Source organism: Cervus canadensis, chromosome 5, assembly GCF_019320065.1.
Source record: "Cervus canadensis isolate Bull #8, Minnesota chromosome 5, ASM1932006v1, whole genome shotgun sequence".
Taxonomy (NCBI): domain Eukaryota; kingdom Metazoa; phylum Chordata; class Mammalia; order Artiodactyla; family Cervidae; genus Cervus; species Cervus canadensis.
The window spans coordinates 100,820,508-100,836,077 of record NC_057390.1 but is presented as its reverse complement, the minus strand read 5'-3'; the positions used below and the strand labels follow the sequence as shown (position 1 = coordinate 100,836,077).

The 15,570-nt window shown below is 66.3% G+C and overlaps 2 protein-coding genes across 2 annotated transcripts; both read left to right on the top strand.

The window, feature by feature from the left end:
- The first annotated feature begins 329 nt into the window (after positions 1 to 329).
- NELFB (negative elongation factor complex member B) lies at positions 330 to 9,530 on the top strand. The gene is made up of 16 exons (XM_043470397.1): positions 330 to 359; positions 480 to 664; positions 1,080 to 1,131; positions 1,398 to 1,994; positions 2,266 to 2,429; positions 2,612 to 2,711; positions 3,046 to 3,276; positions 3,864 to 4,049; positions 4,586 to 4,698; positions 5,211 to 5,313; positions 5,471 to 5,566; positions 5,708 to 5,850; positions 5,923 to 6,029; positions 8,102 to 8,243; positions 8,465 to 8,573; positions 8,765 to 9,530. Exons 1-16 carry the CDS (start codon positions 330 to 332, stop codon positions 8,909 to 8,911), a joined length of 2,505 nt encoding a protein of 834 aa, XP_043326332.1. The 3' UTR covers positions 8,912 to 9,530.
- Positions 9,531 to 12,406: 2,876 nt separating this feature from the next.
- On the top strand, positions 12,407 to 15,228 carry TOR4A (torsin family 4 member A). Its single transcript, XM_043470161.1, has 2 exons — positions 12,407 to 13,081; positions 13,781 to 15,228. Exon 2 carries the CDS (start codon positions 13,818 to 13,820, stop codon positions 15,036 to 15,038), a length of 1,221 nt encoding a protein of 406 aa, XP_043326096.1. The 5' UTR covers positions 12,407 to 13,081; positions 13,781 to 13,817; the 3' UTR covers positions 15,039 to 15,228.
- Positions 15,229 to 15,570: the final 342 nt, after the last annotated feature.

The following is a 15,570-nucleotide window of genomic DNA, read 5'->3' as shown; positions in this document are numbered from 1 at the left end:
TAGGGTGGCTGGGGTGGCGGCCTGAGCCTGCCTGGCCTGGTGCAGGGTGGGGTGGGGCCCTGTGGGCTGTGCGAACGCCCCCACCTAGCTGTGCCAGCCAGTGGAGGGGTCCAGCTGCCGGACTCCCCAAGGGTCAGGCTGCTTGCTGAGCTGAGGAGTCAACTGCTGGGGTGGAGGTGGGGGACAGTCAGCAGGCTGACCATCCTGAGTGGTCAGCCTGCTCCCCGGCCAGGTAAGGCCCAGAGGACCTGCTCACTAGGGCCTGGCTCCACATCTCCCTGCAGCTGCCCAAAGACCCTGTGAGCTCAGCCAGAGTCGTGCAGGCCAGGATGCGGCCAACAGACGCCCTGGGCTTCACCGTGAGGCCCTGCCTCGCCCACAGCCGCAGCCTGGCATGGGCTCCTCATCGCCAGCCATCAACCCGCCCTCCTGCGCAGGGGTCGGCCCCAAGACTGACTCCCTGCAGGGGCCTCCTGCAGCTTGCGGTGACTCCTGTCACTGCACCAGTTCCTCCAGGGGCCTTCCCCGTGTCCCCCAAGCCCTCGGCCAGACCCCCTCCTCTGTTTCTTCTGTCCAAGCTCAACCCTTTCAACAGGTACCACGAGAGCTACTCCCACGGTGCTGGCATCATCCCTTTCCGCAGGGAGGCCAAGGGCAAGGGAGGGTGAGTGCTGTGCACTGGACCCTCCTCCAGGGCTGAGCCCGCTGGCGGCCAAGCCTCAGCACCCCAGGGCTCAGAACAGTGGGACGGCAGGCCATGGGCACTGGGCCCTGGACTGACCAGAGCTGTGGAGCCCTGGCCTTTCGAGTCTGGCCCAAGGTCAGGGCACTAGGGGCCCTGTATGGGCTTCTTGTGTTGCAAGGTGGGCTGTTGAGTGGGGCTGGACCTCAGCCTGAGGGCCTGGCACTTTGGGTTAGTCAGGGGATTAGACGCTCAGGGCAGTGAGAGGACAGCCATCTTTGTCACACTGCCACGGCGTGCCCGGGTCTCTGCTAGGCACTTCCTACTTTGAGGCACTTCCCATTAGAGTCTGGTCTTTGCGACAGTTCTGTGGCGTGAGCTTCTTCGGGTTGAACAGGGAGGAAAGCAAGTTCCAGGATGAGAGGGTCCTGCAGCTGGTGGGCGCTGAGGTCAGCAAAAGGATTTTTCACGATTATTAAAACGCAGATCCCGCTAGCCGCAAAGACCCGGCACAGCCAAATAAATATTAAAAAAAATAAAATGCACTTGGCGGTACAGTGATTAAGACTCCACACTTCCACTGCAGGGGGATGAGGGTTCAATTCCCCGGCGCGCAGCCAAAAATTTCTTAAGTCAAATGCACTTGGCTAAAGTATCAGTTCTGAATCTACTGAAGCAGGCCAACCCACCGGTGGCACCGGCCCCGGTGTTCCAGCCCTGCTCTCGTTTTCGCTTCCCAGGGGCCCGCCCGCGAACCGCGTTCTACCCGGCGAGGGGAAGCTGGCCCCGGGAGGCTGGGCGGGGCCGCGCAGGAGGGCAGGGCGGGGCCTGGCTGGGCGGGGCCGGACCGGTGGGCGGGGCTTCGGCAGCGATCCCTGCGTCATCCGGGCACCGCCTTCGCGCTCTGTCTCTGCTGGGCGCGGGACGCGGCGCTCCTCCCGGGAACCCCTGCGCGACCGCGGCGGCGTTTCCGGGGAGCCCGTTGGCGGGCGGACCTGGCTGCGCGGAGCGGAAGTGGGCGGCTGCGGGGAGAGCGGAGCGGCGCTGCGGGAGGGACCTGGCCGAGCTGGAGGGCGCCGGGGAGCGGAGCGCGGGCGGCCCCCGAGGCCCGAGCGAGAGGACCGCTGCAGGGCCCGTGGCGAGCGCGGCAGCGCCGGGGGAGCGCGGCGGGGATGGGGCGCCGGGCCGGGTGGGGACCGGGGCCTCGGCCCTGTTTGCGGGGCTGCAGGATCTGGGTGTGGCCAACGGCGAGGACCTGAAGGAGACGCTAACCAACTGCACGGAGCCTCTCAAGGCCATCGAGCAGTTCCAGGTGAGGCTGCGCGAGGGGCCGGGCGCGGGCGCGCGTGTGAAGTGGGCGTATCCGTCTGCTCCGCGGCCCGGAGGGGCCGGACACGCCGAGCTCGGGCCGCTTCGGCCGGCGGGCGGCTCCCAGCGTCAGCTGCTACAGCCGGCGCGGCGCGGACACCCTTCTGCCTGCCTCCTCGCGCGCTCAGGGCAGCCGGGGTGCCTGACCACGAGCGGGTGCGGCTGAGGTCTCTCTTGCCGCGCCGAGGAAGTAACGCCGACCTCTGCTTCCTTAGACAGAAAACGGCGTGCTGCTGCCCTCCCTGCAGTCCGCCTTGCCTTTCTTGGACCTGCATGGGACGCCGCGGCTGGAGTTCCACCAGTCGGTTTTTGATGAGCTTCGGGACAAGCTGCTGGAGCGTGTGTCCGCCATCGCTTCAGAGGGGAAGGCCGAGGAAAGGTCAGTGAGACAGGCAGCCCCCTCCCCAGCCAGGAACCCCCAGTCAGCAGCGCTCACCTCCTCGTGGCTACACATCCTTCCTGAAAAGGGAGCCGCCCGTGACACCACCGGTTTGGGGACCCGCAGGTGGCTGCTTCCTCCTTGGTTTTGTGCTGCTTCCTCAGCAATGTGAGTTTTCCCAGGTATAAGAAACTGGAGGACCTCCTGGAGAAGAGCTTTTCTCTGGTGAAGATGCCGTCTCTGCAGCCAGTGGTGATGTGCGTGATGAAACACTTGCCCAAGGTAACAGCTGCCCGGCCGGCTCCCTCTGGTCAGCGTTCCTGAACTGCCTGTCCTGGGAAAGATGGCTTCGGAGCACGGCTCCCTGCGCTGGCTTCTCCCTGAGCCGAGCAGACACTGAAGCTTGGTGTGAGCTCCGGGGTGTGGAGCCCCTTCTGGGAAAAAGCTGTCTGTGGTTGCTGCCTGTGCCACAGCCTGGGGGCCCTGTCCCAGCTGTCCCTGTCAGTTGGGCTGGGTTGGATGTGGTCTCTGCTGTGGGGGAGCTGAGGCCTGCTAGTTGTCTTGAGGGAAACCGCCGGAGCAGGGTGCTGCTGACGGTGGCTTGTGGGTTATGTAGGTTCCTGAGAAGAAGCTGAAGCTGGTGATGGCTGACAAGGAGCTGTACCGGGCCTGTGCGGTGGAGGTGAAGCGGCAGATCTGGCAGGACAACCAGGCGCTCTTCGGTGACGAGGTCTCCCCGCTGCTGAAGCAGTACATCGTGGAGAAGGAGAGCGCGCTCTTCAGCACGGAGCTCTCTGTCCTGCACAACTTCTTCAGCCCTTCCCCCAAAACCAGGCGCCAGGGCGAGGTGAGGCGGGGCGGGTCTGTGTGCGTGCCCCCCTGGCCAGCCCCTTACTGCCCCCGTGAAAGCCGGCCTGTCTGCTCTTGGAGGCCTGGGCCCATCTGCGGGGCTGGCCGGGGGCATTGCAGCACCGTCCGTACGTGTGGATCTTGTTGCTCTTTTCTGTGTGCTTCGTGCTGGGTGGCTTGGTTGGCCTTTTTGGCCACCTCTGTCCGCTCTCAGCCCCGGGGTCTCCCCATGTCTGGCTCTGATTTGTTTCTTGTGCAACAAGTGTTTTTTGGACACTGACTCACTGCCACGGGTGCCTGGACCCTTCAGTGACCCCAGGGATCAGGGCACCTCCTGGGGTACTCAGGCTCCCACGGGGTGGACCCCACACGTTAGATGTCACATGTCAGTCACAGAGAGAAGGCAGGAGCGGGGTGGCCGCAGCAGGCCCAACCGATGTGGAGTCTGGGGCCAAGGCTGACACCCTGGGAGGAGCCTCAGGGCCTGAGGGCTCACGTCCCCCAGCGTGAGCCGACGTCCTGTGAGAGAGGAGCCCAGCCCCGGGGGGCGGGGGCGGGTGGGCGCTGAGGCCTGGCGTCCGGCAGGTGGTGCAGAGGCTGACGCGGATGGTGGGCCGCAACGTGAAGCTCTACGACATGGTCCTGCAGTTCCTGCGCACGCTCTTCCTACGCACCCGCAACGTGCACTACTGCACGCTCCGCGCCGAGCTGCTCATGTCCCTGCACGACCTGGACGTGGGCGACATCTGCTCCGTGGACCCCTGCCACAAGGTGGGCCCCTGCGGCGCCCTGGGCCCGGCTGCCTGCCCCTGCTCTGCAGCCTCTGCCCTCCACGGGGCGCCCAGTGTCGGAGCCCCTGACCCCGAGCCCCCCCGCCCCCCGCCCTGCCCTCCCCGGGGTCTGTCTCCCCCGCTCCAGAGCCCGCGTGGTGAGCTCCTTGTCTTGGAACAGGGCTTTCCGCGCTGCCCCGTCCTGACGTGGATGCGGTGTGACCCCCCCCACGGCGTCCCTAGGGGCTTCGTGGCGTTACACTCTGAGCCGGCACTGCCCACCACACAGTGGGAACCCCGGGAAGGCCCGTTTCAGAACAAAATGCAGTGGCCTCTCTCTTGCGCCGCCGGGCCTGTGGGGTGTGGGTCCTTGGGCCCGTTTGCTTTGCGCGGTCCTGTTCCTCGCACCAGGCAGGGCCCTGGCGACACAAGGTGGGGATCCTGGTGCCCACCCCAGGCTTGGATGCTCAGGCAACGGGGAAAACTGCCCAGAGGCGCGGTCTCTGGCCGAGTCCTGACCCTGCCTTCTCCCCGCAGTTCACCTGGTGCCTGGATGCTTGCATCCGAGAGCGGTTCGTGGACAGCAAGAGGGCCCGCGAGCTACAGGGCTTCCTTGACGGAGTAAAGAAGGGGCAGGAGCAAGTCCTGGGGTGAGGGTCCGCTTGGTGTGGGCACCTGTCCGAGCCTGCCGTCGGGAGCGGCGTTTCCTCCCGTGCATTTTTAGGGGACCACTTGGTGCCCATGCCCGCGACAGAGGCTCGGCTGCCCGGGTGAGGCTGTGGCGTCCCAGCCGCGCTGGGCACCTAGACTGGGCCTGCCCGTGGACAGACAGGCCTGCTGCGTCCAGAGGTGGCGGCCTGGCTACCGGCAAGGTGCTGTCTGGGTGGGCCCTGTCCCAGCTTCTGTCTGGGATTGGGCTTGAGGGAACCTGAATGAATTTATGGAGCCTCGGTCAGGATCTCGACCAAAATGTGACCTTAACTTTTAAAAAACCTGTGGTTTTTCAGTTTATTGGGTATGTTAAGGGAAAGTTGTGAACCATGAGCTTTTAGAAAGTGGGCCACAGTGGGGTGGCTTGGTCTGCAGGAAGGGCTGGCTCCCAGGCCAGTGACTCCACGGGCCGGGAGCCTCCCTCACTGACGCTGTGGGCGTGTCGTCACAGGGACCTGTCCATGATCCTGTGTGACCCCTTCGCCATCAACACCCTGTCTCTGAGCACTGTCAGGCACCTGCAGGAGCTGGTGGGCCAGGAGGTGCTACCCAGGGTGAGTGCGCCCGGCCAGCCGCCCGCCGCAGTCGGGGCGTGACCCTGGGGTAAGCCCATGCTCCCTCCAGGCAGAGGGCACTTGGGCCTGAGCCCTGGGTATGTGCGGTCAGGGCAGGACACTGGGCGAGCCCCCTGAGGCCTGCGTTTCCCTGCAGGACAGCCCAGACCTCCTCTTGCTGCTCCGGCTGCTGGCGCTGGGCCAGGGCGCGTGGGACATGATCGACAGCCAGGTCTTCAAGGAGCCCAAGATGGTAACAGGGTTAGGCGGGCTCCTTCATGAGGGGCTTGGGGGCAGGGCGGGGCTTGGGGGTGCCGGGCCCGCGACTGGGGGTGGTCAGAGGACGGGTCGGGGGTGGGCACAGTGTGCGACAGCCCTTGGGCCTGCGCCCCAGGAGGTGGAGCTGGTCACCAGGTTCCTGCCCATGCTCATGTCCTTCGTGGTGGACGACCACACCTTCAACGTGGATCAGAAGCTCCCGGCCGAGGAAAAGGCCCCGGTCACGTACCCAAACACGCTGCCGGAGAGCTTCACCAAGTATGGCTGCGGGCGCGCGGGGAGGGCCCGGGCTCGCGGGCTCCCTCGGGGGCTGACGGCGCCGGGGCGCAGGTTTCTGCAGGAGCAGCGCATGGCCTGCGAGGTGGGGCTGTACTACGTGTTGCACATCACCAAGCAGAGGAACAAGAACGCGCTGCTGCGCCTGCTGCCGGGGCTCGGTGAGTGTGAGGGCGGCAGGGCAGCCTGTCCTCCCCAGACGCCCTCTGCCCTCGCCACAACCCATGTTCCCGAAGAGCCGGTGTTAGCCTTCCCTAGCGGGCAAGGGGCCCGGAGCCTCCCAGCTCCTCAGACCAGGGCGAGAGCGCTCCCCACCAAGGCAGCGGAGAGGCCAGTTCCCCCGGCAACCTTGCTCTGCACGCTTGGAGGGACCCTGCAAGCCAGGAAGACCGGGGGGCATCCGGGGGCCCCGTCAGGAGCCAGCTGCAGGCTGAGTCGGGGCGTGGGCGCCAGTCGGCGGCACCTAGCCTGCCCACCCCACAACAGGTCCAGGGCCTCTGCTGGCTCAGTTCTGTCGGGGTGTTGCAGCTTCGTGGAGAGGGTGTGACGCTGCTCGCGCAGCGTGCACGTGGGTCATTGACGGGTCTGATGCTGGTGCCAGTTTCCAGGCTTTTCTTTGTGGAGGAGGCTGTCTATTGTGGGTATTAGTTTCTATACAGCCACCACCTAACTGGTGAACAGGAACTCAATTAACTCTTAGGCTTCTGGGAGCCGGATGTCTACAGTGGGTCTCTCAAGGCTAAAGCTGGTGTGCGTGGGGCTTGCTCCTCTCGGAGGCCCCGGAAAAGACCCTTCTTGTCCCCTCCAGCTCCCAGAAACCCCGTCCTTGGCTCTGGCCCCATCACAGTTCATCCGTCCAGCTTCTCCCGTTCTCGTGTCTTTGGCTCTGACCTGGCACTCTCACCAGCCACCTCCCTCTCCTAAGGGGCCCGCCGGACCATCTCTCCCCTTGGGCCCCATACCCCGGGGGCGGGGGGCGAGTTCTCTGGCTCTAGTATCAGCATGTGGAGTTCTCTGGGGGGGGAGAGTTCTCTGCTGGGGGACTTCTAGGAGCATAGTTCTAGAAACTTGGGTTAACCGCGTTCTTCCTGCTCACTTGGGAACTTTTGTGTCTGTCTGGTTGAATCACGTGTGTAGACATGGGTGTCCTGGTGGTGGGAATGTCAACATTGCCCACCTGGTGGGCCGGGTGCAGGTCTAATCCCACCCATTGGGCGGGTCTCTAATCACGTTCTGGAGAGGAAGCTGCTTTGTTGTTACTGCAAGGTTCTAGTAAAGATGGCTGTCGGTTTTAAAAAATCCTCTTTGCTTTTAAATGTTTTTTTGGTGGGAGTTTTTTATGAACTCCAGTGCAGGCTAGTGAAGCCCAGGGCCCACTGCCCACCTGCAGGGGGCTGTATGTGGCTTCCATCCCCTCAGTGATGGACTGGACATGGCCCGGGCCCAGCAGGTGTCTTGATGGGAGGTGGAGTCTTAAAGCCGTGACTGCATCACGGTTAGTTGGGGTCCAGGCCCTGACAGTTTCCCCTGTTGTTGTGTAATGTTTTCGTGCAGATGGTCTGTTCAGGTCAGGAGTCAGACAGGGGTCTTCCCTCAGCTCACTTCTCCTGCTGCCCCTCAAGTCTTGGGGTCTGCAGGGCTACGTGGGGCTTGTCGGGGGAACCAGGGCACCTGTTCCCCGGCTGGGGCTCGGCTGGCCGCGTCCCTTGGTACACTGACCGTGCGCCTGCCTCAGTGTTGTGTGAGCCGGGCGAGGCTGCGGAGACCTCCGTCAGCTGTGGCGGATGCGGTGGGGGGGGCCGCGTCTCCCGCCCAGCTGGGGGCTCTGTGTCTCGGCAGTGCCCGCGTTTCCAAGGGCACAGCTCCCGGTGACAGGGTGACGTGGTAGTTACCTTCACCGTCTGTCTCCCGGGGCTTGACGGCCCTGGCTTTTAAAAGAAGGCCCGTTCGCTCCGTCCTCTCCCCTCGAGTGCCACAGTCTGGTGGGCTCGAGGGGCTGCCCGCCTTGGCACTTGTGTGTGTGCTGGAGTCCACTTCACCCCGATCCCCTTGGACGCTGGGCGGAACCCTACGACAGGATCTTGTCCCCTCCTCACCTCGCCCTGGGACCCGCCCCCAGTTAGGCCCAGGGCCCCCAGGCCCGCCCAGCACTTGCCTGCCTGCCTGGGTCGGTTCCATCTCAGGCCCGGTCTGGGAGGTGGGGGCAGCTGGGGGACACCTGCTGTGCTTGCAGTGGAGACCTTCGGCGACCTGGCGTTCGGGGACATTTTCCTGCACCTGCTCACGGGCAGCCTGGCCCTGCTGGCCGACGAGTTCGCCCTGGAGGACTTCTGCAGCAGCCTCTTTGACGGCTTCCTCCTCACCGCCTCCCCAAGGTGCCTTCCTCTCGCCCGGGGAGAGGGGTGGGGTGGGGACGGGGGCGGGCCCTCTGGGTTGCTGGTGGAGGGCGGGGGGCGGGGCCTCTGGGTTGGGGGTGGAGGGCGGGGCGGGGCCTCTGGGTTGGGGGTGGAGGGCGGGGGCGGGGCCTCGGTAAGGCGCACAGCTGGGCGGGGGCGGGGGCTCTGGGCCGCCTGCAGCCCGCCGGCTCCTCCCCCAGGAAGGAGAGCGTGCAGCGGCACGTCCTGCGGCTCCTGCTGCACCTGCACCACCGGGTGGCCCCGTCCAAGCTGGAGGCGCTGCAGAAGGCGCTGGAGCCCACCGGCCAGGTGCGCCCCCCACACCCGCCTGTGCCCTTGGGCCGCGCTGCCTGTGCTGGCCCGACCCGGTGCACGGGTGTGTGTGTCCCTGCGCTGGTCTGTGTGTGCGCGTGTGCGTGTGTCCCTGTGCCGGCCTGCCCGTGTGTGTGGGTGTGTGTGCGCGTGCAGGCGCAGACACGTGCCCTGGGCCTCCCCCACAGAGTGGAGAGGCGGTGAAGGAGCTGTACTCCCAACTTGGAGAGAAGCTCGAGCAGTTGGACCACCGGAAGCCCAGCCCAGCCCAGGCCCCGGAGACGCCAGCCCTGGAGCTGCCCCTGCCGGCTGTGCCCGCCCCGGCTGTGCTCTGAGGCTCTGCTTGGGGCTGCTCAGGGCGGGCAGGGCCCCTGCTGGGGGTGTGGCCCCGGTCGGCCTGGAGACGAGGCTCCTTCCTGCCCCACAGACCCTCTCTTGGAGGTGGTTTCGCCGTTCCTGGGGCCTCCTGTGGGCAGGGCCCCCCTGCTCTGCACCTCAGCCGTGCCCTGAACTGGGTCCTGGGAGGCGTTCACCTCCTGTGTGAGGGGCCCACGCCCCTGCTGCTCCCAGGTCCCTGGCCAGCTCCTTGGAGCCCCGGCCCTGCTCCAGGCCTTGCCGCCCCCTCCCACTCCCACACCGTGGAAAGCTGCCTGCTTGTTCCTCCTCGAATCAGGGGTTTCCACTGCTGTCGGGCAGACAGACGAGCAGTAGCTGGGACTGGGAAAAAGCCACCTGTTTTCCCAGGGGTGGGGCGGGGCCTGAGACCCACGGGGAAGAGGGCAGGCCAGGATGGTTGTCACAGATTGGCAGAATCACGCAATTTGCTGGCAGGGGTGTCTGCAGACGGAGGAAAACCCGCTGCCTCGGTTTACCCTTGGAGCGCACGGCCGGGCGAGGGTCAGCTGTTGCTCATAGTTGCGACTTTTGTAAATAAAAGGTGTTTTGGTAAACCCAGCAGCCGAGCGGCTTCTGTGCACACCCAGGCTTGGCGGCAGCGCGGGCCAGTAAGAGCTTTCCTGGCGTGTTTCTGTCTCCGTGGGGATGGCCGTGACACCTGGCCCCTCGGAGACAGCGGCCGTGGATGGCGGGGCCTGGGCCTGGCGGTGCTGGGGGCCACAGAACTCGAGACGGTCGGCCCTGGGGGGACCCAGTTGCCGAGGGTCAGGCTGTGTGGAGGTCACTGTGATGTTGACAGGCGCGCTCTGCGGGGCGGAGAGGCGCTGGTCCAGATGGTGACGGGGAGGTGAGGCCTGGGGGCCTGGGCATTGGTGGTCAGGAGGAGCCTGGGTGTTTAATGCGTGAACAGGGGAAGGGGCGTGGGAGGGACGGGCTGGGGTGTCACCGAGCCGGTGAGGGGGCTGTGCCAGGCACCGCCCCTCATCGGCACAGGGTTTTCAGGGAGGAGGCAGGTCTGGGCTGCGGGCACAGGGGATCCCTTCCGGCTGCTGCTTTTCCTCCAGGAAGCAGGGAGCCAGGTCCTGGGCAGGAAATCAGGACAGATGGGGTGGGGCTGAGGAGGGAGGGGAAGGAACTGGGCCTGGGGAGGGGCGAGTGCCCGGGCAGGGCCCACGTGACCCACCTGAGGCTCGCGGGCAGTGTGGACAGAGGTCAGCCGACAGACAGGTCAGCGGGGCCAGGCTCCTGCCCGGACAGAGGGACCAGGAGCCGGACAAGAGTGTGGGTGGGGGCTTGGCGGGTAGAGGGCACGAGCTGCAAGGACGGGTGTGGGTGGGCGGCTGCAGGAAGGAGGAGGCCCAAGTGGGTGGGTGGGAGGGGGCAGCTGAGTTCAGGGACCCTCAGGGCCGTGAGGGAGGCGGGGGTCCTGAGGCTGGACCGGGCAGGGCTGTGGGAGGCCGGGGGCTGGGAGGTCTGGTCTGAGGAAGGGAGCGTCCATGCGGGAACTCAGGGAGGAGAGGAGCACGTGAGAGGTGGGGGCTCTGCCCACCTCCAGGCCAGCAGTTTGGGAACCTCAGCGCCCCACTGGACTGGTAGAGGGGTCGCGGTGGGCAGCAAGGTGAGGGGTCTGCAGAGACCAGGTTAAAGACAGGGACCTGAATTCTGGGTTGGTGGGGCGTGGGCTGGAGTGAGGGGTGAAGGGGAGACGTCCCCTTAGAGGTGGGGGAGAGTGCAGGGGGAAGAGGCCTTAGCCCAGGGCTCAGGTTCACTCTTGACACGGCCGCTGTGGGCCCTCCGAGGCCTGACTTGTCTTGACTCCTGCCACACCCCGTACCCCCTCCTCACCCCCGTGGGGGGGCTCTGGACCCCAGAAAGTTTGGCAGACCAGCATTTGGCAGAAGCAGCTGCTGACCGGTTGAGGACAGGCCTGGCCACGCTCCTCGCTACTCCCCAATCTTTTTCTGCATCTGCCCTTCAAGGCCCCTGCCCTCCCCTCAGGCAGAAGTGTGGAAACTGCAGAAAGCCTGAAGATCCCGAAGGACCCCAGCTCAGGAGAGGCCTGAACAGATAACACCCTTCTGTCCTGTCCTTCTGAGTGAGGGCCACATAGGGGACGCCGCAGGGGTGCCTGGGCCCCTGGCTCAGCGCAGAGGCAGCAGGCGGGTGGCAGGGGCAGGTCCGAGGCGTGTGTGTGTGTGTGTGTGTGTGTGTGTGTGTGTGTGTGTGTGTGTGTGTGTGTGTGTGTGTGTGTGTGTGTGGGGGTGTGTATGTGTGTGGTGTGTGTGTGTGTGTGTGTGGTGTGTGTGTGGTATGTGTGTGGTGTGTTTGGTATGTGTGTGTGGTGTGTGTGGTATGTGTGTGTGTGTGATGTGTGTGTGGTGTGTGTGTGTGGCAGGTCCGAGGCCGTGTGTTGTGTGGTGTGATTGTGATGTGTGTTGTGATGTTGTAGGTCGAGGCCGTTGTTGTGTGTGTGTTAGTGGTGGGTCCGAGGCGTGTGATGTGTGTGGTGTGTATGTGTGTGTGTGTGCAGGTCCGGAGGCGGTGTGTGTTGTAGTGTGTGTGTGTAGGTCCGAAGGCCGTGTGTGTGTGTGTGTGTGTGTGCTGTGTGCAGGTCCTGGGCCGTGTGGTGTGTGTGTGTGGTGTGTGTGTGCAGAGGTCCGAGGCGTGTGTCGTGTGTGTGCTGTGTGTGTGTGTGTGTGGGTAGGTCGAGGGCCGCGGGCCCGTGTGTGTGTGTGCAGGTCCGAGGCCGTTGTGGTGTTGTGTGTGTGTGTGGTGTGTGTGCAGGTCCGAGGCCGTGTGTGTGTGTATGTGTGTGTGTGTGCAGGTCCGAGGCCGTGTGTGTGTGTGTGTGTGTGTGCGCGCAGCAGCCATGGCTTCTCAGGCTGCCTGAGGGCACAGACATGCAGACAGGCAGGGCTCCCATCTTCTGGGGACAACAGAACCCCCAGCCCATGACCAATACTTCCCTGAATGCAGGTCTTGCAAGGAGGTGGAGGGAAGCTAGGGAGAGGGGAGGGGTGGTACGCTGGGCAGAGGGACCCTTGTGGAGGAGGAAAGACAGGGAGGATGAGGGGCCATGGGCAGGACAGGATCAGGGGGCTCAGGACCGCCAGCGCCCATGGGACACAGCTGGGCTCAGAGCCAGTGTGGTTTTGGGGGCACTCCTGGTTAGCAGAGTCGCCCTGGGCGGCCTGCAGACACAAGCTCCGGAGCCGGGGGCGCCCCAGGCTGGCCAGCCTGCTCGGGTGGGGCCGCGTGACACTGGTGGCTGGGGAAGGACCCAGTCTCCACCTGCCAACTCTTGGTGCAAGTTCTTGCTGAATCCGCCCTCCTGCTAGGGCTGGAGCCAGTGTGGGGCTTTCTCCCCAGTTACAGGGCTTCTGTCCCAGCATGAGCTGCCCTGTATCGGGGCGGGGGGGGTGGGGCTCTAGGCTGGGGTACAGGGGACAAAGGCAGAGATGGGAGGGGGCAATGAGGCCCGGCGTCCTGGCAGAAGAGGGGGAGGAAAAAGAAATGAGCCCTATTTTGCGGGGTCCCCAGATTGGGTTTGGGGGAGCAGAAGGGGGAGAGGACCCCCCAACCCCCTCCGCTCCTGTGAACAGGCAGCCTGGACACACCCATCCCCCTCACCACGGGCCCTGGGGCGTCAGGTGCAGGAGATGTCCCTGGGGAGGTTGGGGTCCATGGCCCCAGGGGAGGGGAGGTGCATCCTGGGGGTGTCCTGGGCTGGGCTGAGTCAGGAGGTCTGGGAGGGCTGCAGGGCTGAGGAGGGTAGATGACCCACCGGCTGGGGACCTGGGTAAACCCGCCAGGCCTCCCCTCCAGCGCCGCCGCCGCAGTCCAGCCGCAGTCCAGCCGAAGTCCCGCCCGCGCCGCACCCCTGACTCACTTCCTTTGCAAAGAAGCGGAAACCTCCCCAGGGCTTTCTCCAGTCCGGACGCTCCCAGGGTACCCGCAGGTGTCGCTGACCCGGTGAGGCCCCTCACCCCGCCCTGACCCACGCAGAGAAGCCCGCGCGGTCGGCTTCCTGAGTGGTAGGCCCCAGCCTCGGGCGTGGGCAGGCGTGTGGGTCTGGGGGCCAGTGAGAGCCTGACCTGACGCAGCTGCAGGTACCGGGGTGGGCCGGGGCATCACCCCACCTTTCTCCAGCTGTCTCCTCATGGACTATCCCTCCTTCTCCGAGTTTTGTCTTTCTGTCCATCTTTTCACCCCCCCTCCCCACCCCAACCCATCTCTAGGAGCTCCCCGCACCCCCTCCATTCGTGTGTCCACCGGAGGGATGTTGGGAGGATCCTCGTTTGGGGCTGGGAGGCCTGGGCTCATCTCAGGAACGGGGCTGGAGCCCAATCTAAAGAGAAGTACCCCCGCAACCCCCAGCCCAGGGTTCGCGTGTGGGACACCTCCGAGCTCCGGGGTGCTCGGACCTCTGCTCGCCCTGGCCCCCTCTAGGCGCCCGGCAGGCGAGCTGTGGCAGGGGCGGGGCCGGCCTTGACCCTGCTTTACCCCTAGTTGGCGCCTGGCCGGCAAGAACCCCTCCTCCAGGAAGCCCGGGCGGTCTGCCGGCCGATAAACTGCGCCCCCCACCCCCACCCCGCGCAGTCACTTCCTCAAGGCCCGAGGCTGTTTATGCGAGGACCCAAGAGATTTGCACTGGGGCCCCGCGGGGAGGCGCTTCCTGGGCAGAGGCTGGTCCCGGTCTCCGGGCAGCGGGCCGCCCTCCGGGGGCCTCGCAGGGGGGTGAGATCCCGAGGGAGGGTCCCAGTCGGCCGGGCGGAAGTCTGCAGACCATCCCCGCCTTCCTGTTGCAGGGAGGGCGACCTGCATGCCAAGCACCGCCCCTGCGCCATGGACCGCGGCCAGTCCAGCCCGGAGCCCGCGGCCCCGGTCGCCCCCAGCCCGAGCGTGATCGCTCCGGTGCGCGCCGTCGTCCGCCTACGCCACCAAGTGCGCCTCCTGCGCAAGCGGCGGCCGCCCCCGCCGGCCGTGGAGCCGGACCCCGGGGCTGCGGCGCCGCGCGTCCTCCGGGAGCAGCCGCAGTTCTTCACCTTCGACGGGCCGGCCGAGCTGGCCTCGAGACCCGCGCGGAAGCGCCGCCGGCGCAGCCGCCTGGTGCTCTACCCTGAGACCTCGCGCAAGTTCGGGCCGCGCGCCGAGCGCCAGAGCCGCGCCCAGCGCTGCCTGCTGTTGCTCGTGGCCATCGTGGGCTTCCAGGTGCTCAACGCCATCGAGAACCTGGACGACAACGCGCTGCGCTATGACCTCGACGGGCTGGAGAAGACGCTGCAGCGCGCTGTGTTCGGGCAGCCGGCGGCCATGGGCCGCCTCGTGGCTCTGCTGCGGGACTACCTGGCCACGCACGTGCACAGCCGCCCGCTGCTCCTGGCGCTGCACGGGCCCAGCGGCGTGGGCAAGAGCCACGTGGGCCGCCTGCTGGCGCGCCACTTCCGCGCGGTACTGGCGGACGGCGCGCTCGTGCTGCAGTACCACGCGCGCCACCACTGCCCCGCGCCGCGCGCCGCCGCCGGCTGCCGCGAGGAGCTGGCGCGGCGCGTGGCCGACGTGCTGGCGCGGGCCGAGGCGGAGGAGAAGACCCCGCTCCTGGTGCTGGACGACGCGGAGCTGCTGCCGCCGGCGCTGCTGGACGAGCTGCATGGCCTCTTGCAGCCGCAGCGGCCGCCGCGCTTCCACAACGCCGTCTACGTGCTGCTCAGCGGCGCGGGCGGCGCTGAGGTCACGCGCTTCGTGCTGCAGAACGCGTCCCGCTCGGGGCACGCCGACGGGCCGGAGGAGCTGCGCGCAGCCGAGGAGGAGCTGCGCGCCAGCCTGCGCGCGCTGCTGATCCGCCAGCATCCGCTGTGGGAGGCCGCAGCCATCGTGCCCTTCCTGCTGCTGGACAAGCGGGACGTGGTCAACTGCTTCCGGGATGAGATGGCCGGGGAGGGCTTCTTCCCGGAGCAGGCCCGGGCCGAGCTGCTGGCCGCGCAGCTCAGCTACTACCGCGTGGCCGGCCGCGAGTTCGCCGTCACCGGCTGCAAGCAGGTGGTGGCCACGGTCAACCTCTTGTAGCGCAGGTGCGCCTGGACGTGGCTGCCCGCTGCGCCACCATGGGAAGTCCTTGTGGCCGTAGTCGTTGGAGGGGGGGAACTGCGGGTTTGCTGCGGCCTGTGAGGCCCGAATAAATCTGTCCGCGGCCTGCCGCCAACTCACGCTGGGACCTGGAGTGGGAGGGCCAGGCCGGGTCAGTTCTGACCTCTTCTGCCAGTGCCAAGTCCCTCAGCCCCCGTCTGCCACCTGCTGGTCCATAACTCAGCCTGCATCTCCAATGCCAGTGTGTCCCCCAGGGCCCACACCCTAGGAGTGGGCCGTCTGTCCCTGTGGTCTAGCGGTCGAATGGTCACAGAGGGCGAGCAGCCCCCAAGGGTGGCATAGTGGTCCCCGCGGAGCTGGATATGAGCACGACTCCAAAGCACCCGCCGCGGCCATACCGACCCCCCACCCCACCCCCCAGTCCTGGCCGCTTCTCCTCTGGCAGAACCGCCTGGGTCGGCCTGGACTCATGGCCTCTTAGGCCCAGGGGCTCCCCGAGAGGAAAAGGGCT

Coding starts and splice junctions, on each gene's coding strand:
- TOR4A (XM_043470161.1), top strand. CDS start 13,818: ATGGACCGCGGCCAGTCCAGCCCGGAGCCCGCGGCCCCGGTCGCCCCC.
- NELFB (XM_043470397.1), top strand. CDS start 330: ATGCGGCCAACAGACGCCCTGGGCTTCACC. Junction 4,050..4,585: donor CCGTGGACCCCTGCCACAAG/GTGGGCCCCTGC, acceptor TTCTCCCCGCAG/TTCACCTGGTGCCTGGATGC. Junction 8,574..8,764: donor CGCTGGAGCCCACCGGCCAG/GTGCGCCCCCCA, acceptor CCTCCCCCACAG/AGTGGAGAGGCGGTGAAGGA.